The 20405-nt window shown below is 38.3% G+C and overlaps 1 protein-coding gene across 1 annotated transcript; it reads right to left on the reverse strand.

Moving 5' to 3' along the window:
* Positions 1-4: 4 nt before the first annotated feature.
* mks1 (MKS transition zone complex subunit 1) lies at positions 5-17725 on the reverse strand. Its single transcript, XM_034682865.1, has 18 exons — positions 17368-17725; positions 17167-17288; positions 13963-14015; positions 13698-13865; positions 11725-11825; positions 11389-11517; positions 7667-7771; positions 7368-7476; positions 7176-7232; positions 5947-5989; positions 5797-5859; positions 5623-5693; positions 5460-5529; positions 4553-4660; positions 4033-4166; positions 3207-3289; positions 2069-2166; positions 5-887 (listed from the first exon to the last, which is right to left on the reverse strand). The coding sequence occupies exons 1-18, from the start codon at positions 17442-17444 to the stop codon at positions 778-780; spliced, it is 1701 nt and encodes a 566-aa protein (XP_034538756.1). The 5' UTR covers positions 17445-17725; the 3' UTR covers positions 5-777.
* Between the last annotated feature and the right edge of the window lie 2680 nt (positions 17726-20405).

Consider the following 20405-nt stretch of genomic DNA (forward strand, 5'->3'; position numbering starts at 1 on the left):
GCAATTATTGCAAGTCCTAAGTTTAATTTTTCATTTGCTGTACAAGATTTAAATGCGACGTATTTCAGGCGTGACTGGCTCGTGTCCTACAGCTTCCACGAGCCATGAATGTAACACGGGAGGAAGGTCTTGCCGGTGATCCTTAATGTCAGCAAAACCAGAATAATGAACGGTCTGTTTGGTCATCCTGATCCGGTCTGTAAGTCCTGAACACACGCCCTCAGCTGCTCGAGCAAAACCTACACTAGAGGAATCATTTCAGTTTGAGCTTTAATTAAATCTGCTATAAAACTGAGTGAAAAAATACAATAGAAGTAAGTACACATTGCAGGAAGAAATATTCTTACAGTTTATACAAACAATGACTTTCCATTTTTGTGTTTTATGTCAAGTTTTATCAAGCTTCACTGTCCATACCTCAAAAATAAAACATGTTTGTAACATTAATCTGAGGCATCGACCTCAGGAGGAATGCAGTTTGAGGTCATACCATACTCAGATGACACATTTACTTTACCCTGTTTTTGGACTGATAAATCAGTTTTGGTCCTAGTTTAAACCGACTTAAAATATCTTGAAACACAAAAGAATCTCCTTTCCGTTATCTTGTAGGTTATCAGTAAAACATGGTTAATGTATAATAATTTATGAATAAATAAGATGAACAGAAACTAATACCATGTGATATCATAATAATAATACATGTTGCTCCAGTTATAAACCTCTAAATAAATTGTTGAGGATTGGCAGCTGAGTTACATGTTAGACAATAACTTTTCACATGTATGCAGAGGACTCGATCTGGAGTTGGGAGGTGGCGTTGATGAGGTCTCTTGGAAGACTTTCTCGGGCTTCCTGCATCCTTCTCCTGGCTCTTTGGAAGGCCTCTGACATAGGGAAAGATGATAGTTGATAAACTGCTATGGCAAGGCAAGGCAGCTTTATTTGTATAGTGCATTTCATACACAAGGGCAACTCAATGTGACTTTACATTAAAACATTAAAAGCATTGGAAACATTCAAACAAGCATAAAAGAGCACAATTTAAATGACACAATAAAACATAGAAAAGAAAAGGAAAATTACAACTATATTAAAAGTAAATTTAAAATGTTAATTTAAAGTGGGTTAAAATCATTTTATACAGTCTATGGTTAAAATAATCCAAGATAGGAAGGCAGTGTCAAATAAAAAGGTCTTAGTCTTTGATTTAAAAGAGGTGAGAGTTGGAGCAGACCTACAGCTTTCAGGGAGTGTGTTCCAGATATGTGGTGCATAATGACTAAACGCTGCTTCACCATGTTCCGTTCTGACTCTAGGGACTGAAAGCAGACCAGTACCTGATGACCTCAGAGGTCGAGGTGGTTCATAAAGTAGTAGCAGATCAGCAATGTATTTTGGGCCTAAACCATTCAGGTCTTTATAAACCATCAGCAGGATTTTAAAGTCTATTCTCTGACAGACAGGAAGCCAGTGTAGGGATCTAAGAACTGGAGGGATGTGGTCTACTGTTTGGTCCTTGTTAGGACTCGAGCAGCAGCATTCTGTATGAGCTGCAGTCGTCTGATGGACTTTTTAGGGAGTCCTGTAAAGACCCCGTTACAGTAGTCTAGTCTGCTAAAGATAAACGCATGGCCGAGTTTTTCTGCATCCTGCTGAGACATAAGTCCTTTAATCCTTGATATATTCTGAAGGTGATAGTAGGCTGACTTTGTAATTGTCTTAATGTGGCTGCTGAAAATTAAAGTCTGAGTCTAAGACTACACCAAGGTTTCTGGCTTGGTTTGTACATTTCATCGATACAGATTGAAGCTGAGCTCTTTAAACCATGTTTTATTTTTAAATGTTTGTTTAGTCATTTTCCTGCTAACTTAGATGAAATAAAAGAGCTTCTTTCCACCATATGAGATATTTTCGCTCTCCTGTCTAAGGCACAAGGTAATCCTCCTTTAAAGCTTTATCAGGTTTCATTTTACTCTGAAGAGATCAATAACTGACATTTAAAACTACACGTTCTGACCTATAATTAAAAAAAGCTCAAAATATGACTGTATGTGAACATCTTTACCCAAGATGGTGCAAACAGCTCCTTGCTGACTGAATCCTCCCAGCTGATCAAACACTTTCTGCCTCCTCTTCTTCAACATGGTGGCATCAACAAAGGCCCTGAAACATAAACACCATACATTAACAGCTACTAGGCAGGAAATAAAACATGTAATATCACCATAAAATATTTTACAGAGTCTGAACACAAACAAAGGCTTATTGAATTCTATCACATCTCACTAAGGAGATTTTTAACGAGTTTAATCCGTTATGTAACATTACACATTCATACACTACCAGTCAAAGTTTGGACAAACACCTTCTCATTGAAGGGTTTGTATTTATTGTAATGATTGTAAACACTGTAGATTAATACTGAAGACATCAAAACTATGAAAGAACATATATAGAATTATTGAATGAACCAAAAAGTGTTAAACAAAGCAGAATCTGTTTTATATTTTAGATTCTGTAAAGTAGCCCCCTTTTTCCTTCATGACAGCTTTGCACACTCTTGGTATTCTCTCAGTCTGCTTCATGAAGTGGTCTCCTGGAATGGTTTCTAATGAACATGAGCCTTGTTAAGAGTTCATTTGTAGAATGACTTGCCTTCTTAATGTGTTTGAGACCATCAGTTGTGTTGTTCAGAGGTAGGGTTAGTACACAATGGATAGCCCTATTTGACTACTGTTGTAATCCAGATTATGGTTAAACCAGATTATTTCATAGTGTTGATGTCTTCAGTATTAATCTACAATGTTGAAAATAATTAACATAAATAAAAAACATTGAATGAGAAGGTGTGTCCAAACTTTTGACTAGTAGTGTATATTGAGGGATTTGGATGAGTGTTCAGCTGTGCGAGTTGAATTTTGTCAGAAGATGATAAATGTAAGAGTTTTAATCATGCAAACTGTCTCTAATTCATTTGTCTGTCTTTAAATTTGTCTTCAGCAGAAGGAAACGTGTCACATGTTATTGACTCTGTTGAAACAGTGATGAAGTTGCTGCAGACCTCATTACAGTACAAATCTGTCCATCCATCACTTCTCAGCTTAGCCAAGTCGTGCTCATAGATCTCTTCAACAGAAGTTATTTCTACCCGTCAGATGTATGTTGGACTTTTCAAGACATCCTCAAATCCATCCAGTCCTTACCTGGCCTGCTGGATGCAGTGCAGATTAAATGTGACGCTTCCTGTGGTTTCTGTGCAAAAGCCAAAGCGACTCAGCCTCTCTCCCTGCAGCCGTACATAAAAACACAAGAGGAAAGTATTCTTCAGTGTCGTCAAAGGATAGCATTGACAAAAAAAGACAGTCACCAAAATATTCCCAACATTGGTGTTACTGATGATTCAAGAGGGATGCTAATGCTAATGCTATGTTAGAATAAGAAAATGGCTTGGTTCTATTTGAGAAGCTTGGCAGTAACCCTATCTCAACTTTACAGTTACCATTAATATAAAACAATAACAGCAGTTTAAACATCATCATTTATTTGAGTACAGCTGTGCAGAGTATTTTTATAGATTACAACATTATTATGCTCAAGGTTTGATGTTTCTTTGAGTTAATATGAATGTAAGTGTGTTTAAGTTTGTGTATTAAAAGTATTTATAATAGTTTAATTATAGAAAAACATTTTGCAAATAAAATTTGAAGCAAAAGTTTTTGGTCATTTAATTGAACAACTTCTTGTCATAAAATTAATGACGGCCTATTCTGCTGCTTTCAGTGTTTCCTACCAAATTTTCTCTTTTTTTATTAGTGTGGTTTTATTAGTGTATTCTTCAAAACCCTCACCACCTCATTATCCTATTTACTCACACTTAGCTTTGTATTAGAAAACAATGTAATTCAATGGGCTATGTAACATATGATGAAGTAAAAGTGTATGCATCTGTGATTAATAGACAGCAAAGAAAAGAGGCTAGCTATTTCACATGGATTCATCCAGAGAGAACAGAAACAGGTCTGAGCCTACCTTGAAGGTCCCAGGTATCCTGACGTAGCTGTGGTCTTCAAGCTCTGGTGAACCTCCAATAAAGAAGCGTCTCAGTGCTGAGACGGTTCCTGTCTGCAGAGGTCTCCATGTGTGGCACGTTACTGTGTGTTTACCTGGAACAAACGAAACATGAAACATCCACGAGTAAGTGAAAGGATTTTAAAATATCCTTTAGCTTGCAGGAGGCTTTGTTGCTTTGATTTTGGGATGGATTTGTGTTCAGATCAGATAAATTCACACTTTACTTTAAAATGTCGAATGATGAGCAGTTTAAAAAAAAAAAAGTGAAATGGAGCTGAAAAAATGTCACTTATTGAACTATTAAATCAAAAGCAAATTAAAGCAATTCTTTAAGAAATATATATCAACCAATTCTTTTTTATATTAAAACACCAGACACTGACTCATTCAGTCTGTGAAAGTTGTTTTGTTTACTGCATATTGACAAAAAACATTTTTCAGCTCTACAGGTAAAGAAATGTAAACATGCACAATGTACCAGGTATGGCAGGAAAAAGCAGATAGCCGTAACCCTCCGTCCGATAACGCTGCCATGAGTCCAGAGAAAGAACTTTGAAGTAGAGCACTGGCCACTGAGGAATCGACTCTGAGACAAAGACAAAAGTCAAAGTTCAGTCTAATCTCTTCAGTGTTTAATATATCAGAAAATATCAATAAAACCTCCAACATTATGGAAGCAAATAGGTACCAGAATTAAAATGAAAAAGCAAGTTTGAAAATTAAATTGAATTAACAGAAATGCTTATTAATTTTCCAAATATGGGTGCATCATGTGACTCAACTAAAATTAATATTCGATTTTCCCATTTGCATTTCAATCTTCAACAATGCAAATTATTTAACACAATTAAAATGAAAAAAAAAAAAGATATATGCTTTTTAATTTTCAAAAAATACCCCGTTAAATTATTATCATCATTCAAATTAAAAAGAAAATTAGAAAATTAAAATGCATTCACAGAAATGTTTTTTAATTTTCAGAATGAAAACTAATCCTTTCTGTTTTCAGATCAACTGTTACAAAATGTGCAAGCTTCAACATGAAAGTTAAAATGAAAAAGGAAGGATTGCCTTTTCATTTTATTTTTGAGTGAAAAAAATGGGAATTCATTCTGAAAATTAAAAAGCAAGTGTCATTTTCTTTTTTTCATTTTAATTGTGTGACATTATTAGCATTGTTGAAGGTTATAATTAAAATGAAAATGGGGCTATTGAATATTCATTTTAGTTATGAGTTACATAATGCGCCCATATTTGGAAAATGAATAAACATTTCTGTTAATGCAATTTCATTTTCAAATTGTTTTTTTCATTTTAATTTTGGTACATATTTGCTTCCATATAACATAATGATTGAATCACATTAATTCATGGCTGATTCTGACCTTCAGTCTCTTTTTCACACATGAAGAAAGCTTCAAAGCTGAATGGGAAACTGAAGAAAGCTACATTTTCCTGTTGGCAGAGAATGAGTCTTTGTTTACAGTTAAATTGATCCTGGTAGCCGAGCTTTGAAGCTGTTCACTATTTCTAAAAATGTATACACACCTTCCCTACTGTTTTAGTCTGACAGGTCTGAGTAACCCCTGAGAGACACTGGAATGGCAAACTGGACCAGTCTGAAATAAAAAAGAAGAAAATAATTCAAGTGTGAATTTGAGTTTAGTTTGACTGACTTAAGTATCACAATTGAACTAGTTTAATGAAACATAAGTGACTCACTGTTGGGCAGTTCCACGAAGAAGTGGATGTATAAGTTATCATATTCAAATCCTTTGGCTGAGACTGGAAAATAGAAAACAAGAAAGATGTTTATTTTGAAGACATTTTATAAATATGTACTGTTATGACGTCTACAGCTCTGCTACTCACCAATCTCTCCATTCATCACGTAGCGCAGGATACCAGCAGGAGGCTAAGGGAGACATGAAGAACATTAAATACAAAACCTTTTCCAAATAGATTACCATGAAAAAGTGTCATGTTGATATTTCAACAATCAGGCTAAACAGGATCAAGCTAAATATTGAAACATGGTGTTAAACTTTAGAGGATTTGCTTCTTTTCTTTGTCATATTTGACTGAAAGCTGATTCCTTTTATATTTTAGACCATCAGTTGGACAAAGCAAGCTTTCTTAATAGTTTCCCTTAGTTCTGGGCGACATTGAAAATGATCTTATCACGTTAAAATATTTCATAGCAGTTGATATCGATAATTATCACGATAAATATCAAATCATTATTTCATTTAAACTTAAAGTCAGATTTTTGCTCCTGAGTGAAAGTTGAAGAAACCAGACAGTTTGTTAGTTTGTTTCTGGAATTAGTTTTCTGATAAACTTCTTGAATCTATCATTTCTGACGATGCTAACAGGAAGCAGGTCTTTAATGTAAAATCAGATTTTTGTGAAGTTTTAGTTTTAGTTTGTTCACCCCGAACGTCTTTAATCCCCGCCTACCTCTCACCCTGTGACATGATTGGCTGTTCAATGCTGCCTTCTTCTTCTGTCTAGTGTAATTACAATTGAAATTGCAAACACTCACTGCATGTAAAAACTGTAGAACCGTTGAACGTGGCTCTGGTTTGTACCTGAGTTGGAGTTCATAATGAGCGAAGGGAACACTTGTTCTGTTTGATTTTTTTGTTTCACATTTCTGACTAACAGATCGTCCTCTTCAGACCCCGTTCACTCTCAGAGACACATCTGAAAACTTTTCCCTTCTCTCCTTTTCTGTCCTCCTCACTGCCTCTCAATAGGTGCCCATTCTGAGCCTGGTGTGATGCTCAAACGCATCGTGGAGCTTTAAAGTTGTTAGGTTTTATGGCCATCGGTCTTGGAGAGAAACAGCTTGAGGGGTTGAGTGGAGGACTTGTTTTTTTCTGTTTCTTTATCTCCTCTCTTTCTCCTTTTTTAAATTTGTTTTGTATAGACATGTTTATTTATATCAAATTTTTATTGAACATTTTTTATATTTTTAAGAGAAAAATTACATAACGATAATTATTGTTATCGAATTATCGCCCAGCACTAGTTTCCCTTAGCTTAATGTTCCCATTTCAAACAAGGCCCAGCTGCTGTAAAAATGTAATAAAGTTTACCATTTCAAAGTCTTGTCCCACAAGACTATTGAGGTACTCCTTGTGCCGTACGTACAGCTAGAGACAGAGAAAGTGAATGTTATGTGAATGAGTGCAGTTGTTGTGACTCCATAATTAGTGGCATCAGAATAAACACTGAAGTGTATTCTCTTCAGTTCTCCTCTGGTTATGGAGGAAACGTGATGAACTCACATCTTTGTACATATTCTGCTCCTTCTCCTTTTCCTCCGGTTTCATGACTGCAGAGACATTCTCCAGGAAGAGACGCCACACCTCTCTCCTCTCCCCATCTGTGACAATCCTGCACATCGCACACACCAGACTGATGTTCTTATAGTTTGAAAAAGCACACATCTCTTTGTTCTTATACATTTTCTGTTTACATCATTCATCAGGCCAGCAGGGCCATAAAACATAATACAGCATGAACTGTTCAAGCATTAGTTCAAAGAAAGTTGATCTGATCAGTCTCAGTCTCATTGTGAACTTGCCTGTAAGGCTCTTTGCCTTTTGTGAAGTCAGGTTTGACAATGACTGTTCCACTGCCGTCTGTTTTTATGGTGACCAGCAAACATTCATTCTCTTTCTGACCGAGCCTAAGAGAACAAACACACAGATGATCACAGCAGAGGTACACAGCACCGTCAATGAATGAAACCTGCTCATACAATGCGTTCCAAGTTATTATGCAAGTTGAATTTTTGTGAATATTAAAAAAACTGTTAACAGTTGTTCTCAAATTTGTCTAGAAGTCAGATAGTGAATATATTTAAATAAATGCAGAATCTGCAGAAATGAGTGTGACAAATTATTATGCAAGTTGGTGATACAAGCATATCACTTATACAAATAAAAACTAGGCACCATTTTAAATGTTCAATTGATTGAAAATAACAATATTTACTACAACTGCATTCAAACTTAAACAAAAACAACAGTTTTCTTCACATTTGTATACAAAATAAAAGTGTTAATGTCTTTGAAATATTTCAAATCTAAAGGGTTTTTGAAATGTCCAATATAACCTCCTTTTCTTTCAGTGAGGGTCAGAGGTCACTGTAAACCTTCTCTTTCCTTGTCCTTTTGTATATCTTTGTGTATTCTTTTTTATTTTTTATTTTATCATTATTATTAATATTGTTTTTTGTTTTTGGTCCACCGAGGTGTGCACGCCCTCTTTTACAGAACATGATATTAGCTGTCAATAAAAGATAGGGATGGTGATGGTCACATGCACACAGTCACAATCACAGAAGAAAAATGTTTTCTTTCTTTTCTTTTGCTGCAAGAATAAATTGCATTAATATTTAACAGTTTGTGACGAACATGACGCAAACCAGAAATATATATGCAGACAAGCAAAATAGAAAGAGAAAAAGAAAGAGGTCACTGTAAACTGATTTAGTTTCTGATGACTTCTCTGCTGACTCTGTGAGCTGCACCTTGTATGTCTTTCCAAAGATGCTCTTTAAGCTGTATTTCTCACCATCACTGTAAATCATCATCTTTATTATTGACCACATGTTCTCAGTCGGGTTGAGATCAGGTGAGCAGTCAGGCCAGTTCATGAGGCGATCCTCCTTAAAACCCTGAGATGCCGTCCTGTCCTGGGAATAACGTGAGACATGTGACTGTGCATTGTCCTGCATGAACACGAGCGTCTCCTTCACTTTAGCTGATTGACTTTTCCTCCATGGAAGGAAACTTTTACACCATCCTGAACCCAGAGAGGACCAACAGGTTCACCATCAACAATCACAGCCCAGAAAATAACACCAGCACCGCCTTGTAGACGTCGTGGTAGAGTTGGAGCTGCATGGCCACTTGAAATCCAACCAGATGCCCCCCCATCAGGTCCTTTAAGGGTTGCCCAGCACTCATCAGTGAATATAACTTTCAGGAAGTCGGCCTTCATGTATTGTTGAGCCCTTTCCAGTCGTTTTTCATGATGTATTTTCTTCAGTGGAGGTCTTTTCTTTTCCTTTTGGACCTTTGTCACTCGTCTTAGCGTCCTACATGGAGTAGACCTGGGTACATCATCGAGCCCCACAGCTTTAAAAACGGCCTGGCTGGTAGCTAAGGGTCTTTGATCAACCTCTGGTTTGATTCTTGACAGTTCTCACTTTGATCATGTTCGACAGGCTTCTTCTACTCTGGGTTTTCTCTCATCCTGACTTATTGAACATATCTCTTTAACGTTCGGTGGTCACGCTGTCATTTCTTTTATATATCATTGGTAGATTTCCCCTTACTCAGACTCTTGACAGTTTGACTCTTTTCCTCTTTGGTCAGGTCACTTCTTGCCCGTGGTCAAAGTTTAATAGGACTTGCATAATAATGTGGCACAACTATATACAGTCATGGCCAAAAGTTTTGAGAATGACACAACTATTAATTTTCACAAAGTCTGCTGTTTCAGTTTTTATAATGGCAATTTGCATATACTCCAGAATGTTATGAGGAGTCAGCTCAACTGCAATTAATTGCAAAGTCCCTCTTTGCCTTGAAAATGAACTTTATCACCAAAAACACATTTCCACTGCATTTCAGCCCTGCCACAAAAGGACCAGCTAACATAATTTCAATGACACACAGGTGTCACACACATTAACACAGGTGTGGGTGTTGATGAGGACGAGGCTGGCGATCAATCTGTCATGATTGAGTGACTGGACACTTTAAAAGGAAGATGGTGCATGACACCATTGTTCCTCATCTGTTAGCCATGGTTACCTGCAAGGAAACACGTGCAGCCATCATTGCATTGCACAAAAAGGGCCTAACAGGGAAGTTTATAGCAGCGAGTAAGATTGGACCTCAGTCAACCGTCTATCGAATTATCAAGAACTTCAAGGAGAGAGGTTCAATTGTTGCCAAACAGGCTCCAGTGCGCCCAAGAAAGTCCAGCAAGCGCCAGGACCATCTCCTGAAGGTGTTACAGCTGCGGGATCGGGCCACCACCAGTGCAGAGCTTGCTCAGGAATGGCAGCAGGCCGGTGTGAGTGCATCTGCACGCACAGTGAGGCGAAGACTTTTGGAGGAAGGCCTGGTGTCAAGGAGGGCAGCAAAGAAGCCACTTCTCTCCAGTAAAAACATCAGGGACAGACTGATATTCTGCAGAAGGTACAGGGACTGGACTGCTGAGGACTGGGGTAAAGTCATTTTCTCTGATGAATCCCCTTTCCCATTGTTTGGGGCATCTGGAGGAAGGCATGTTCGGAGAAGACGAGGTGAGCGCTACCATCAGTCCTGTCTCTTGCCAACAGTGAAGCATCCTGAGACCATTCATGTGTGGGGTTGCTTTTCGGTCAAGGGAGTGGGCTCTCTCACAATCTTGCCTAAAAACACAGCCATGAATAAAGAATGGTACCAGAACGTCCTCCGAGAGCAACTTCTCCCAACCATCCAAGGGCAGTTTGGTGATGAAGAATGCCTTTTCCAGCATGATGGAGCACCTTGCCATAAAGCAAAAGTCATAACAAAATGGCTCGGGGAACAAAACATTAAGATTTTGGGCCCTTGGCCAGGAAACTCCCCAGATCTTAATCCCATTGAGAACTTGTGGTCAATCCTCAAGAGGCGGGTGTACAATCAAAAACCCACAAATTCTGACAAACTCCAAGCATTGATTCTGCAAGAATGGACTGCCATCAGTCAGGATTTGGTCCAGAAGTTGATTGATAGCATGCCAGGGAGAATTGCAATGGTCTTGAAAAAGAAGGGTCAACACTGCAAATATTGACGTATTGCATGAATTCTGTGTAATTCTCAATAAAAGCTTTCGATACTTATGAATTGCTTCTAATTGTATTTCATTATACCATAGAAACATCTGACAAAAACACCTAAAAACCCTGATGCAGCAGACTTTGTGAAAATGTAATATTTGTGTCATTCTCAAAACTTTTGGCCATGACTGTACACATGGTCTGTGATACAGAATATTAGAAAGCTTTTTAGATTCAAACAAAAAGGGGTTTGTTAAAGCACACAGCCTTAAATACATCAGACTAAAACACTATTTATTTTAATAATTTGGAACACAGGGTAGTACAAGGCTCACTCACTCACTCACTCACTCACTCACTCACTCACTCACTCACTCACTCACTCACTCACTCACTCACTCTTTTAATTTTTGAAGTCAAATTCCCATGTGCGACAATAAAGGCTGATGTGAATGGAATTGGGGTCTTTGTGTGAATGGTCTTACCTTCCAGGGGGGCTCAGGTCTGCCATGATGTGCATGGTCTGCATTGTGTTATTCACCACATGACTGTTCTTCACAAACTCCTCAGTGGGCTCCCAGGTGATGATCTTTGACTTTGGAACACTACTATCCCTGCAAAATTGAACAGATCATCCTGAATATGAAATACCTGTTACAACACGACACAAGCTCTGTTTTGAAGGAGGAACAAGCAGAATAAAAATAAAGCTGCACACAGAAACGTGTTCCCATCTGCATTGTGATATCACAATAAGGTGCAGTACAGTCCTCCTCTGAGTTATCAGCACATTCAAATAAGAGAGCTGGTGCGTCACGTACATGGTGCGTCTTTCCTGCCGTCTGTGTCTCACACTGGCCATCCTTTCAGCCAGGAATGTGGGATTGGATTTGGTTGTGGTCAGCAAGTCAGTGGCTTCTTGCTACGAGGATCAAAAACAACAAGCTAATTATAAATACAGTAAGGCTTGAGCTGGTGCATTCATTTTCACAAAGAAGTGTAAGACTTCACTTTCAGACTCCTGACATGGTTCGCTGGTTAGATATAACTCAGAGTGATTCACAATCTGCATAACAATGTTATACACAGACATAGACTATAGTGGATAGACAGATGGAAGATGGTGTGTCTCAGGTGATAAGCCAACGTGGTAACAGCTGCAGCCTTGTCTGCTCTCATGGCGGTCAGACACACTTTCAGGTACCTCTTCTTACACTCACAACATGTGTTCAAGCCTCATCCACTGATCATCTCACCTATTCATCTCAACCTTAACCTTACTCCGTATGACTTTAACATATTTCATAATAACACATTCAACTTGAGGTACCTCAGCAACAAGGACAACTTGACAGAATAGACCGCTATAAAGATGAAGACATGGGGCGCTGGTGGCCTGATGGTCTAAGCCAGGGGTTCTCAAACTTTTTGGGGCCAGGGACCCCTTACAGGTGAGAACATTTTCCAAGGACCCCTCATAATTGTAACATAGATTAAGCAGAAGCTTACTACTATTCTCATTCTTAGATGCCCTTGGAACTATTTGAATTGTAAAACTTATCAATCTTAATACTTTGGACCTGTTCTATAGTGATAAACAGAAAACACTTCACCATCTGTGTTTTCTGGCGGTTGTATTCCTTGTTGTTTTGCTGGAAAAAGTCTTTAGTTTTGTCCTTATATTCTGGGTGATCAGATGTCGCTTTAGCTTGGCTGTCTTCATTCGCTTCTCAATTTAGCGAGCTTGGGTTTAGCATCACTTGACGATGTGAACTGATTTAGAAATGGCTCCATGCTCGCAAAGTAGTAAACAAAGCAAAGTAGTGGCAGGAACAGTTGTGACCGGAGTGAGGTGTGAATGAGGGATACGTGACAGATTGATGTGAGTGTCACAATCATATCAGTTTCTATTGGTCCAAAGTTAACTCGGGTAGGAGTAATGGGCACAATATGCTGGTTTCATTGGCGCAAATGTCCTCAATTTTATAATTTATTAGAATTTCATTTTAATTATTTCACGGACCCCCACACTATGGTTCGCGGACCCCACTTTGAGAACTACTGGTCTAAGCGTCCCGCATACACAGGCTATAGTCCTCGTCGCAGAGGTCGCCGGTTCGATTCCCAGTCAAGACCACTTGCTGCATGTCTTCCCCCACTCTACTCCCCACATTTCCTGTCTATCTACAGCTGTCCTATCAATAAAAAGGCAAAAATATATAAATATATATATATATATATATATATATATATATATATATATATATATATATATATATATATATATACGGTCGGGCGGGTGCCTTTCTGTGTGGAGTTTGCATGTACTCCCCGTGCATGCGTGGGTTCTCTCCGGGTTCTCCGGCTTCCTCCCACAATGCAAAAACATGCTCAGGTTGATTGATCACTCTAAATTGTCCGTAGGTGTGAGTGTGTGCGTGAATGGTTGTCTGTCTCTCTGTGTTAGCCCTGTGATAGGTTGGCGACCTATCCAGGGTGTACCCTGCCTTCCGCCCGAAGCCAGCTGGGATAGGCTCCAGCCCCCCGTGACCCCTAACGGGATAAGCGGTCAAGATAATGGATGGATGGATGGATATGTATATATATATATAAAGATGAAGACATGAACATGAATATGATAAATTCAAAGGAAATTGCCCACCACTCATTTTGATATGACTTATTCAGACTTGACTTATATCTGTTTAGTAAATGCCAATGGATTGTATACGTTTATAATGTGTTTTGCAAAATAATTGGACAATGGTGGTGACACTGATGCAACATAACTTACCAGTTGTTGAAATGGAAGACAGTTTGTGTAGCGGTCGTGATCAGTGTATGTGAAGAGTCTGTGATTTCTTTTGCCCTTTGCCTTATTCAGGGCCTTGACTTCTGTGTGGTACTGACGGTCCAGAGGGGTCTGACATGCTGCCTCATTCTGGAACAGCTCCATCTCATACTGGGCCCACAAACAGAGACAAGGAAGAGATGTTAAGGAGGCACACAGAGAAATCAATTGTGGTGTGGTGCAGATACTAAAAACTCAAAAGTTCTACCTGACTGAAGAGTTTCTCCTGCCAGCCCACCACCTGCTCCTCTTCATTGTCACCTGGTAACAGAAAACAATGTCAAGTTATTGAAATGTGTGTCTTTCAGAGCACTGAAGGTCACCATAGAGGGCAGAGTTTAAAAGAAAGAACAATATAAAGTGAGTCTGATAAAATCAACAAGTCGTGATGCAGTGTAAATAATAAATAAAATGAACAGGATCAGATACAGTGCAGTGAAGAGGTGTGATCAGGGTGAATGTGACAGTTTTAAAAGATGTATTTTGAGATGTGATTTGAAAATGGATAGAAAGTCGATGTTACAGATGTCTGGTGGGAGGGAGTCCCAGGGCGGGGGGCAGAGCGGCTGAGACTCTGGACCCCATGGTGGTTGAGCGGGTGGGTGGTTTAGTGAGGTGAATGGAAGAGGAAGAAGGAAACACCCTCAAATTTGCATGTATGTTGTATTTCCTCCTTACCTCTCTGATTTCCTTCAAACATACACGTCTACCAACACTCTCAGATCCTCTTCCTCCATGCTCCTCACCGTACCCCATGCTCGCTTAACCACCATGGGATCTCGAGCTTTCAGCCATGCAGCCCCTAGTCTCTGGAACTCCCTACCACTAACCATCCGTAACTCAGACTCTCTTCCAAACTTCAAATCCCACCTTTTAAGAACAGCATATTCTCTGTAAACTCCTCACATGTAGCTTTTTATTGCATTTCACCCTCCATTCATTGTGTTCTTTTCATATTGTTTGTTTTATCGAGTGTTTTTTATCATTGTTACATTCATAAGGAGACCTTGCGTGTCCTGAAGTGAGCCTATTAATAAAATGTATTATTATTATCATTATTATAATAATTAAAATTCTACACAATGTTCGTTGGATTCCTCTTCCTGTTATGGCATTAAATCATATAAATTCTGTTCTGTGGACAGCATAATAAGGCCATAATAACTCCAACATTACCTCATGCAGATATGTGTTCAGACTCTCAAGATACATAATATTTTCATGCACCTCATTAACTGAAAAATAACATGTTGTTACTTGCATGCATTAGCTCAGCCGGCGATAAAACCAACCGGTCTTATCAAGTTTAAAAATCAAGCAGTAAAATAAAAAACAAGCAGGATTGGGATGTTGACACAAAGTGCAACACATGAGTTAAAACAACTTCTAAATGCAGACAAGAGAACACCTGAAATCTTTTTATCTTCTGGACCTTTACCATCAGCAGTGTTGGACAGTAACAAGTAAATGTACTTATTTTGTACATGTTTTGAGTATCTGTACTTTACTTGAGTATTATTTTTTGAGGAAACTTATGACTTTTACTCCACTACATTCAGAAGACAATTATTGTACTAGTATTGACTCCTCTACATTTCTATTAGTTTTGGTTCACACCCTGGTCACCTCCCGCCTAGATTACTGCAACTCCCTTCTTTTTGGTTTACCTGACAAATCCATCCAGAAACTTCAACTGGTTCAAAATCCTTCTGCCCGCATCCTCACCAGAACCCCCTCCACCAGCCACATCACACCTGTCCCCAGCAGCTCCACTGGCTTCCCATCAAACACCGCATTATTTTTAAGATTCTGTTTCTCACTTTCAAGACCATCAACAACTTAGCTCCTCAGGACCTCATTGAGCTCCTCGGTACCAAAATACCCACCTGTAGTCTCAGACAATGGTAGACAGTAACAGAGTCAATTTACTTGAGTACTGTACTTAGGTACATTTTTTGAGTATCTGTACTTTACTTGAGTATTATTTTTTGTGGATACTTATGACTTTTACTCCACTACATTCAGAAGACAATTATTGTACTTTTTACTCCTCTACATTTCTATCAGGGCTCTAGTTACTCTCTCCTTTATCTTTGAAGTCAGCTCATGAATGTCCTTCTCTTTTCTGAAATCTGATCCTAAGACAGTAAACTGTGTTTGTGTAGTTCTGTTTGTCTCAGTGGTTTAGTCGTACCTGTATATCGTGAGTCTCCATGGTTGAACGTGGAGCAAACACAGAGCATCACTCAGATCAGACAGTTCATGTAGAGGTGGTAATGATGGCTATAATTCTCCACCTGAGCACCCATGGTCATATCTTCAGCCCGTGTTAGAGGTTTTTGAAATGAAGAATGATACGTATGGTGTGAAATGTTCTCCCTGTTTCCCACTCTGCCCAAACAAACAAACATTCACTGTCCAACCTGAGAGAGCGTGTTGAGCTACGTAACGTTTGTTTCATTCCTGATGAACATTTCAAACTAAGGTGTCTGTGCTTGGAGTAACTTAGTGTCTGTTTTTATTCCATGGTACAGTTTTTAGAAATTTCAAATAATGGTTTCTAAATAAACAATGTAACAGAATAAGAAATTCCTTTATTCATCCCACAATGGGGAAAATGTAGGAATGTATGTACTCCAATGTATTCTTGACTGCACTGCATATTGTGAAAATACAGTGTTTTGATATTTTTTACAAAGTACTTTGAATACTTAAGTATTTCTAAAAGGAAGTACTTCAGGACTTTAACTCAAGTAATAATTTGACGGAACAACTTTCACTTGTATTGGAGTAATATTTGACCAGGAGCATCAGGTTGACCCTGTCTGTAAAAAGGCCAACCAAAAAATGTACTTTTATCGTAAGCTCAGGGGTTTTAATGTCGACACAACTTCTATGAAGATGTTTTATTGAATCGCTTGTATGGGTCGACTAGTCTGAAAATAAAAAGGGACTTTAGGTTATTGTGAAGATATGCAGCAGGGTTGTGGGCACAGCCCTGCCTGACATGTCAAGCCTTCACCGAGCCAGGACCCTCAGCCGAGCCTGGTCCATCATGGCTGACCTGTGCCATCCTCTTTTTTGAGAGTCTTGCCGGCTTCCCTCAGACCACAGATTCACACTGCCAAAAAGCAGGACACATAGAAAAAGAAACTCTTTTGTCCCGGTAGCAACTGGCCTGCTTAGTGATGCCACATAACTATTGTCTTTATGTTGTTATCGTTTTAAATGTTTTAATGTTGGTGTAATTTGTTGTGCTGTTTTGTTTATTTCACTGCTGACTGAAAAACAAGTTGCCTGCAGGGGATAATGAAGAAACCTTGAACCTCTATACTTTGACTTCAGTAATGAAGCTGTGTACTTTGTCCCCCATTGACCATCAGTCCCTTTTTCTGCCCTGATATAAATGTACCTGTCTGGCCTTTAGAGGTGAGGGTTTCCAGTTCAATGGCTCCTCCTTCTTGCTGGGACAGAACTTGTTGCTGGAGGTGCTGAGAGAGGGCTGCTGTAGAGGTTACCCTTTCTATACGCACCCTACAGTGAGGAAAGAGTATGATAAGCACAATGAAGCGTGGCATCTTATCTTATTCAGGTATTATAATCAGTGACTTACTTTATCCTTAAGTTTTTAACGACATCCCTGGACCGAAACACAGCCTCTCCAGTGTCTGTGTTCCAGCAGTCTGCCATCAATCACTGGATAGAGCTTAATGTTAGCAAACACTCTCTGTAAGCTAACGCTACTGTAAACATACACGTCGTTTTGTCTTCTGTTCACTCGAAACAACTATAATTCATTACGTTAGCACTTGCAGCTATTGTCGATATGAGTAACTGTCACCAATAAAAAGCTAATGTTGCTAATAACAGATGCTATTAGAAGCTAAACAAGCTAGCATGTAGGACGGTGAGGGATAGTTGTCGTTGCCATAGAAATACAGCTCATTCTTCTTCTTTGGTGGATATTTTGGCGGTTTACAAACCAGCTTACAGGAGCATTACCGCCACCTGTTGGACTGAGACAGAGACAGCTTCATTATGTCAACTCAAACTCAAACTCAACTCAGCTCAGCTCAGCTCAACTCAACTCAACTCAACTCAACTTCATTTATAGAGCACCTTTCATACATATAAACATGCAGCCCAAAGTGCTTCACAGAATAACAGAGAGACAGAAAACAACAGCAATGGTAAAATTAAAAAAGGCATGATTTTAAATAAAATACTTTAAAATAAAATCATTACATTAAAATGTATAAAATAAGTAATAGTGGAAAGAAAAGTTAAAAATAAGGTAGCGTTTACAAAGGTCTACAAGTGATGAGAACAGAAAGCACCTCATACATAAAACAAAAATGGGAAAAATAACTTACTGTATGTATTTCTGAGGAGATGTGGGAAAAATATTGTGAACTGCAATGGAAGATAATGAGCTCAGTCTCATGGAGGTTTGTTGGATGGAAGTGTCTTATCAGATATTTTATTACACCACTTCAGAAATTACACCACACAGGTTCTTCCAGCTGTTGGAGGAACTGTGGCAGTCAGCAAGCAAATCATTATCACCTGTTTTGGTCCTGTCCCAAAATACATGCTTTCTGATTTGATATACATAAAGAACTAAGGGAGGTGTTTGATACCAATGTGACTTTTAATTGGGACCAGCTCTTTGTTGGACACATCCAATAATAGAACATTTATTTATTTATTTGGAATATTGAGCATAGCTGCGAGGAAAGTAATTACCAGAAAATGGCTTAAACCTGCCCCCCATCTATCAATGACTGGTATCATATAATTATGACATTTTTAAAATGGAACGGATTACCTTTTCTTTGAGGAGGAAGTGTGGAGTAAGTGGATGTCTTATATTCCCTCAAAAAGACCTTCTTTTGTTTCAGATATTCAAACACACTTCTGTGTATCAAAGTATTTGTATTTATTATTTTCTTGTGAAACAGACACCCCACGTTTTGTCATTGGTCTTTTTTGCTTTTTTTTATTGAGTTCTTTCTTATAACATTAAAAACAATGTGGATCACTATAGATGACAAGTAACAAATGTAATTTCTACAATTGTGAACTCATGTGATTCTTAATAAAACAATTAAATAAATAAGATAGCGTTTACAAGATCAGATGAATACAAGAAATAAATAGATAAATACATAATTAAATAAGGTAAATAAATATTAAAGCAATGATCAAAATAATAATGATTAAAATAATAATAATAAAAATAATAATGCAGTCCAGGGCTAAAAATAAATTACTCCAAATTAAGAGCTAGATTAAAAAGGTATGTCTTAAGTTTACTAGTTTAAAAACACCCAGAGAGCTCGCCGTCTTAAAGCTGCTGTTGGTAGGAATGGTGTAAAAACCGAAAAGGTCATAATGCCCATCGGTACTCATCGGTAAGTGGAGTAATTTTGAGACTATTGTGAAATCTTTGCATTTTCCAATGCCTTTGTATCAAGCAATGTCATTATTCCTCTCGTTCCCGTTATGACGAACCAATCAGAGCTAATCTCCAATCCTCTGTACTACGTTCTCCGATTGGTTATGAGTCCGGCACAATCATGACTGCACATGCCGATCTGTGTTGGGGGGCTAAGAGGAAATCTGGTTGGGAGAGATAGCATTGGAAGTCCCTCTCTCTGAACAGATGTTTACTCGACTTTGAGTACTTAGAAAAGTGCTATATAAATTCTATGAATTATTATTATTATTACTCTGTGACTCCCAACAGCAGCTTCTTTGTGCAGAGGCAGAGCGTTCCACAGCTAAGGGGCGTAAAAACAGAAAGCTCTCTGGCCGGTGTTTGTGTGAGACACACGAGGAACATTTAAAAGGGAAGCATTCGAGGACCTCAGTGATCGGGCTGGAACATAAAATGACAGGAGATCTGTGATGTATGGAGGAGCAAGGCTATTAAGAGCTTTAAAAACAAGTAAAAGAACTTTAAAATCAATTCTAAAAGAAACAGTGCAGAGTTTTAAGAAGAGGAGTTATGTGATCACTTTTATTTTTTCGTGTTAAAACTCTGGCAGCAGCATTTTGAACAAGCTGTAGTTTCTCGAGAGACTTTTTGGGCAAACCAGTAAAAAGAGAGTTGCAGTAATCAATGCAGCTTGTAATAAAAGCATGAATTAAAATGTTGGCATCTTTCTGTCAACAAAACCACTTTCATAGTCTTTTTTTCCAAGGCGTGCGTACAAATGCAATTTTTTATAACAATTATCATATGTTGACAGAAGTGGACAAAGTACATGTCTTCATTGCTGAAGGTACTTTAGTACCTACTTTCTTTTAAAAAATACTGAAGTATTCAAAGTACTTTTAGAAATATCTCTAAAAGTATTTTCACAGACTGATAGAAATGTAGAGGAGTCAAAAGGATGATATTTGTCTTTAATGTCTTTAAATGGAGTAAAGTTCCCCAAAAAATAATACTCAAGTAAAGAACAGATACTCAAAACATGTACTTAAGTACATTTACTCTGTTACTGTCCAACACCGTATGTCGATGAGTTTTCTACATTAAAATGACCAGTAGCAAAGATTACGTGCAGCATGGTGGCGGTAGCGGTCAGAGGTGTTCATAAAGTGTCATCGAATAAGAAACGAAGAAGAAAAAGGGGGCGGAGCCTC

Source organism: Notolabrus celidotus, chromosome 5, assembly GCF_009762535.1.
Source record: "Notolabrus celidotus isolate fNotCel1 chromosome 5, fNotCel1.pri, whole genome shotgun sequence".
NCBI classification, from domain to species: domain Eukaryota; kingdom Metazoa; phylum Chordata; class Actinopteri; order Labriformes; family Labridae; genus Notolabrus; species Notolabrus celidotus.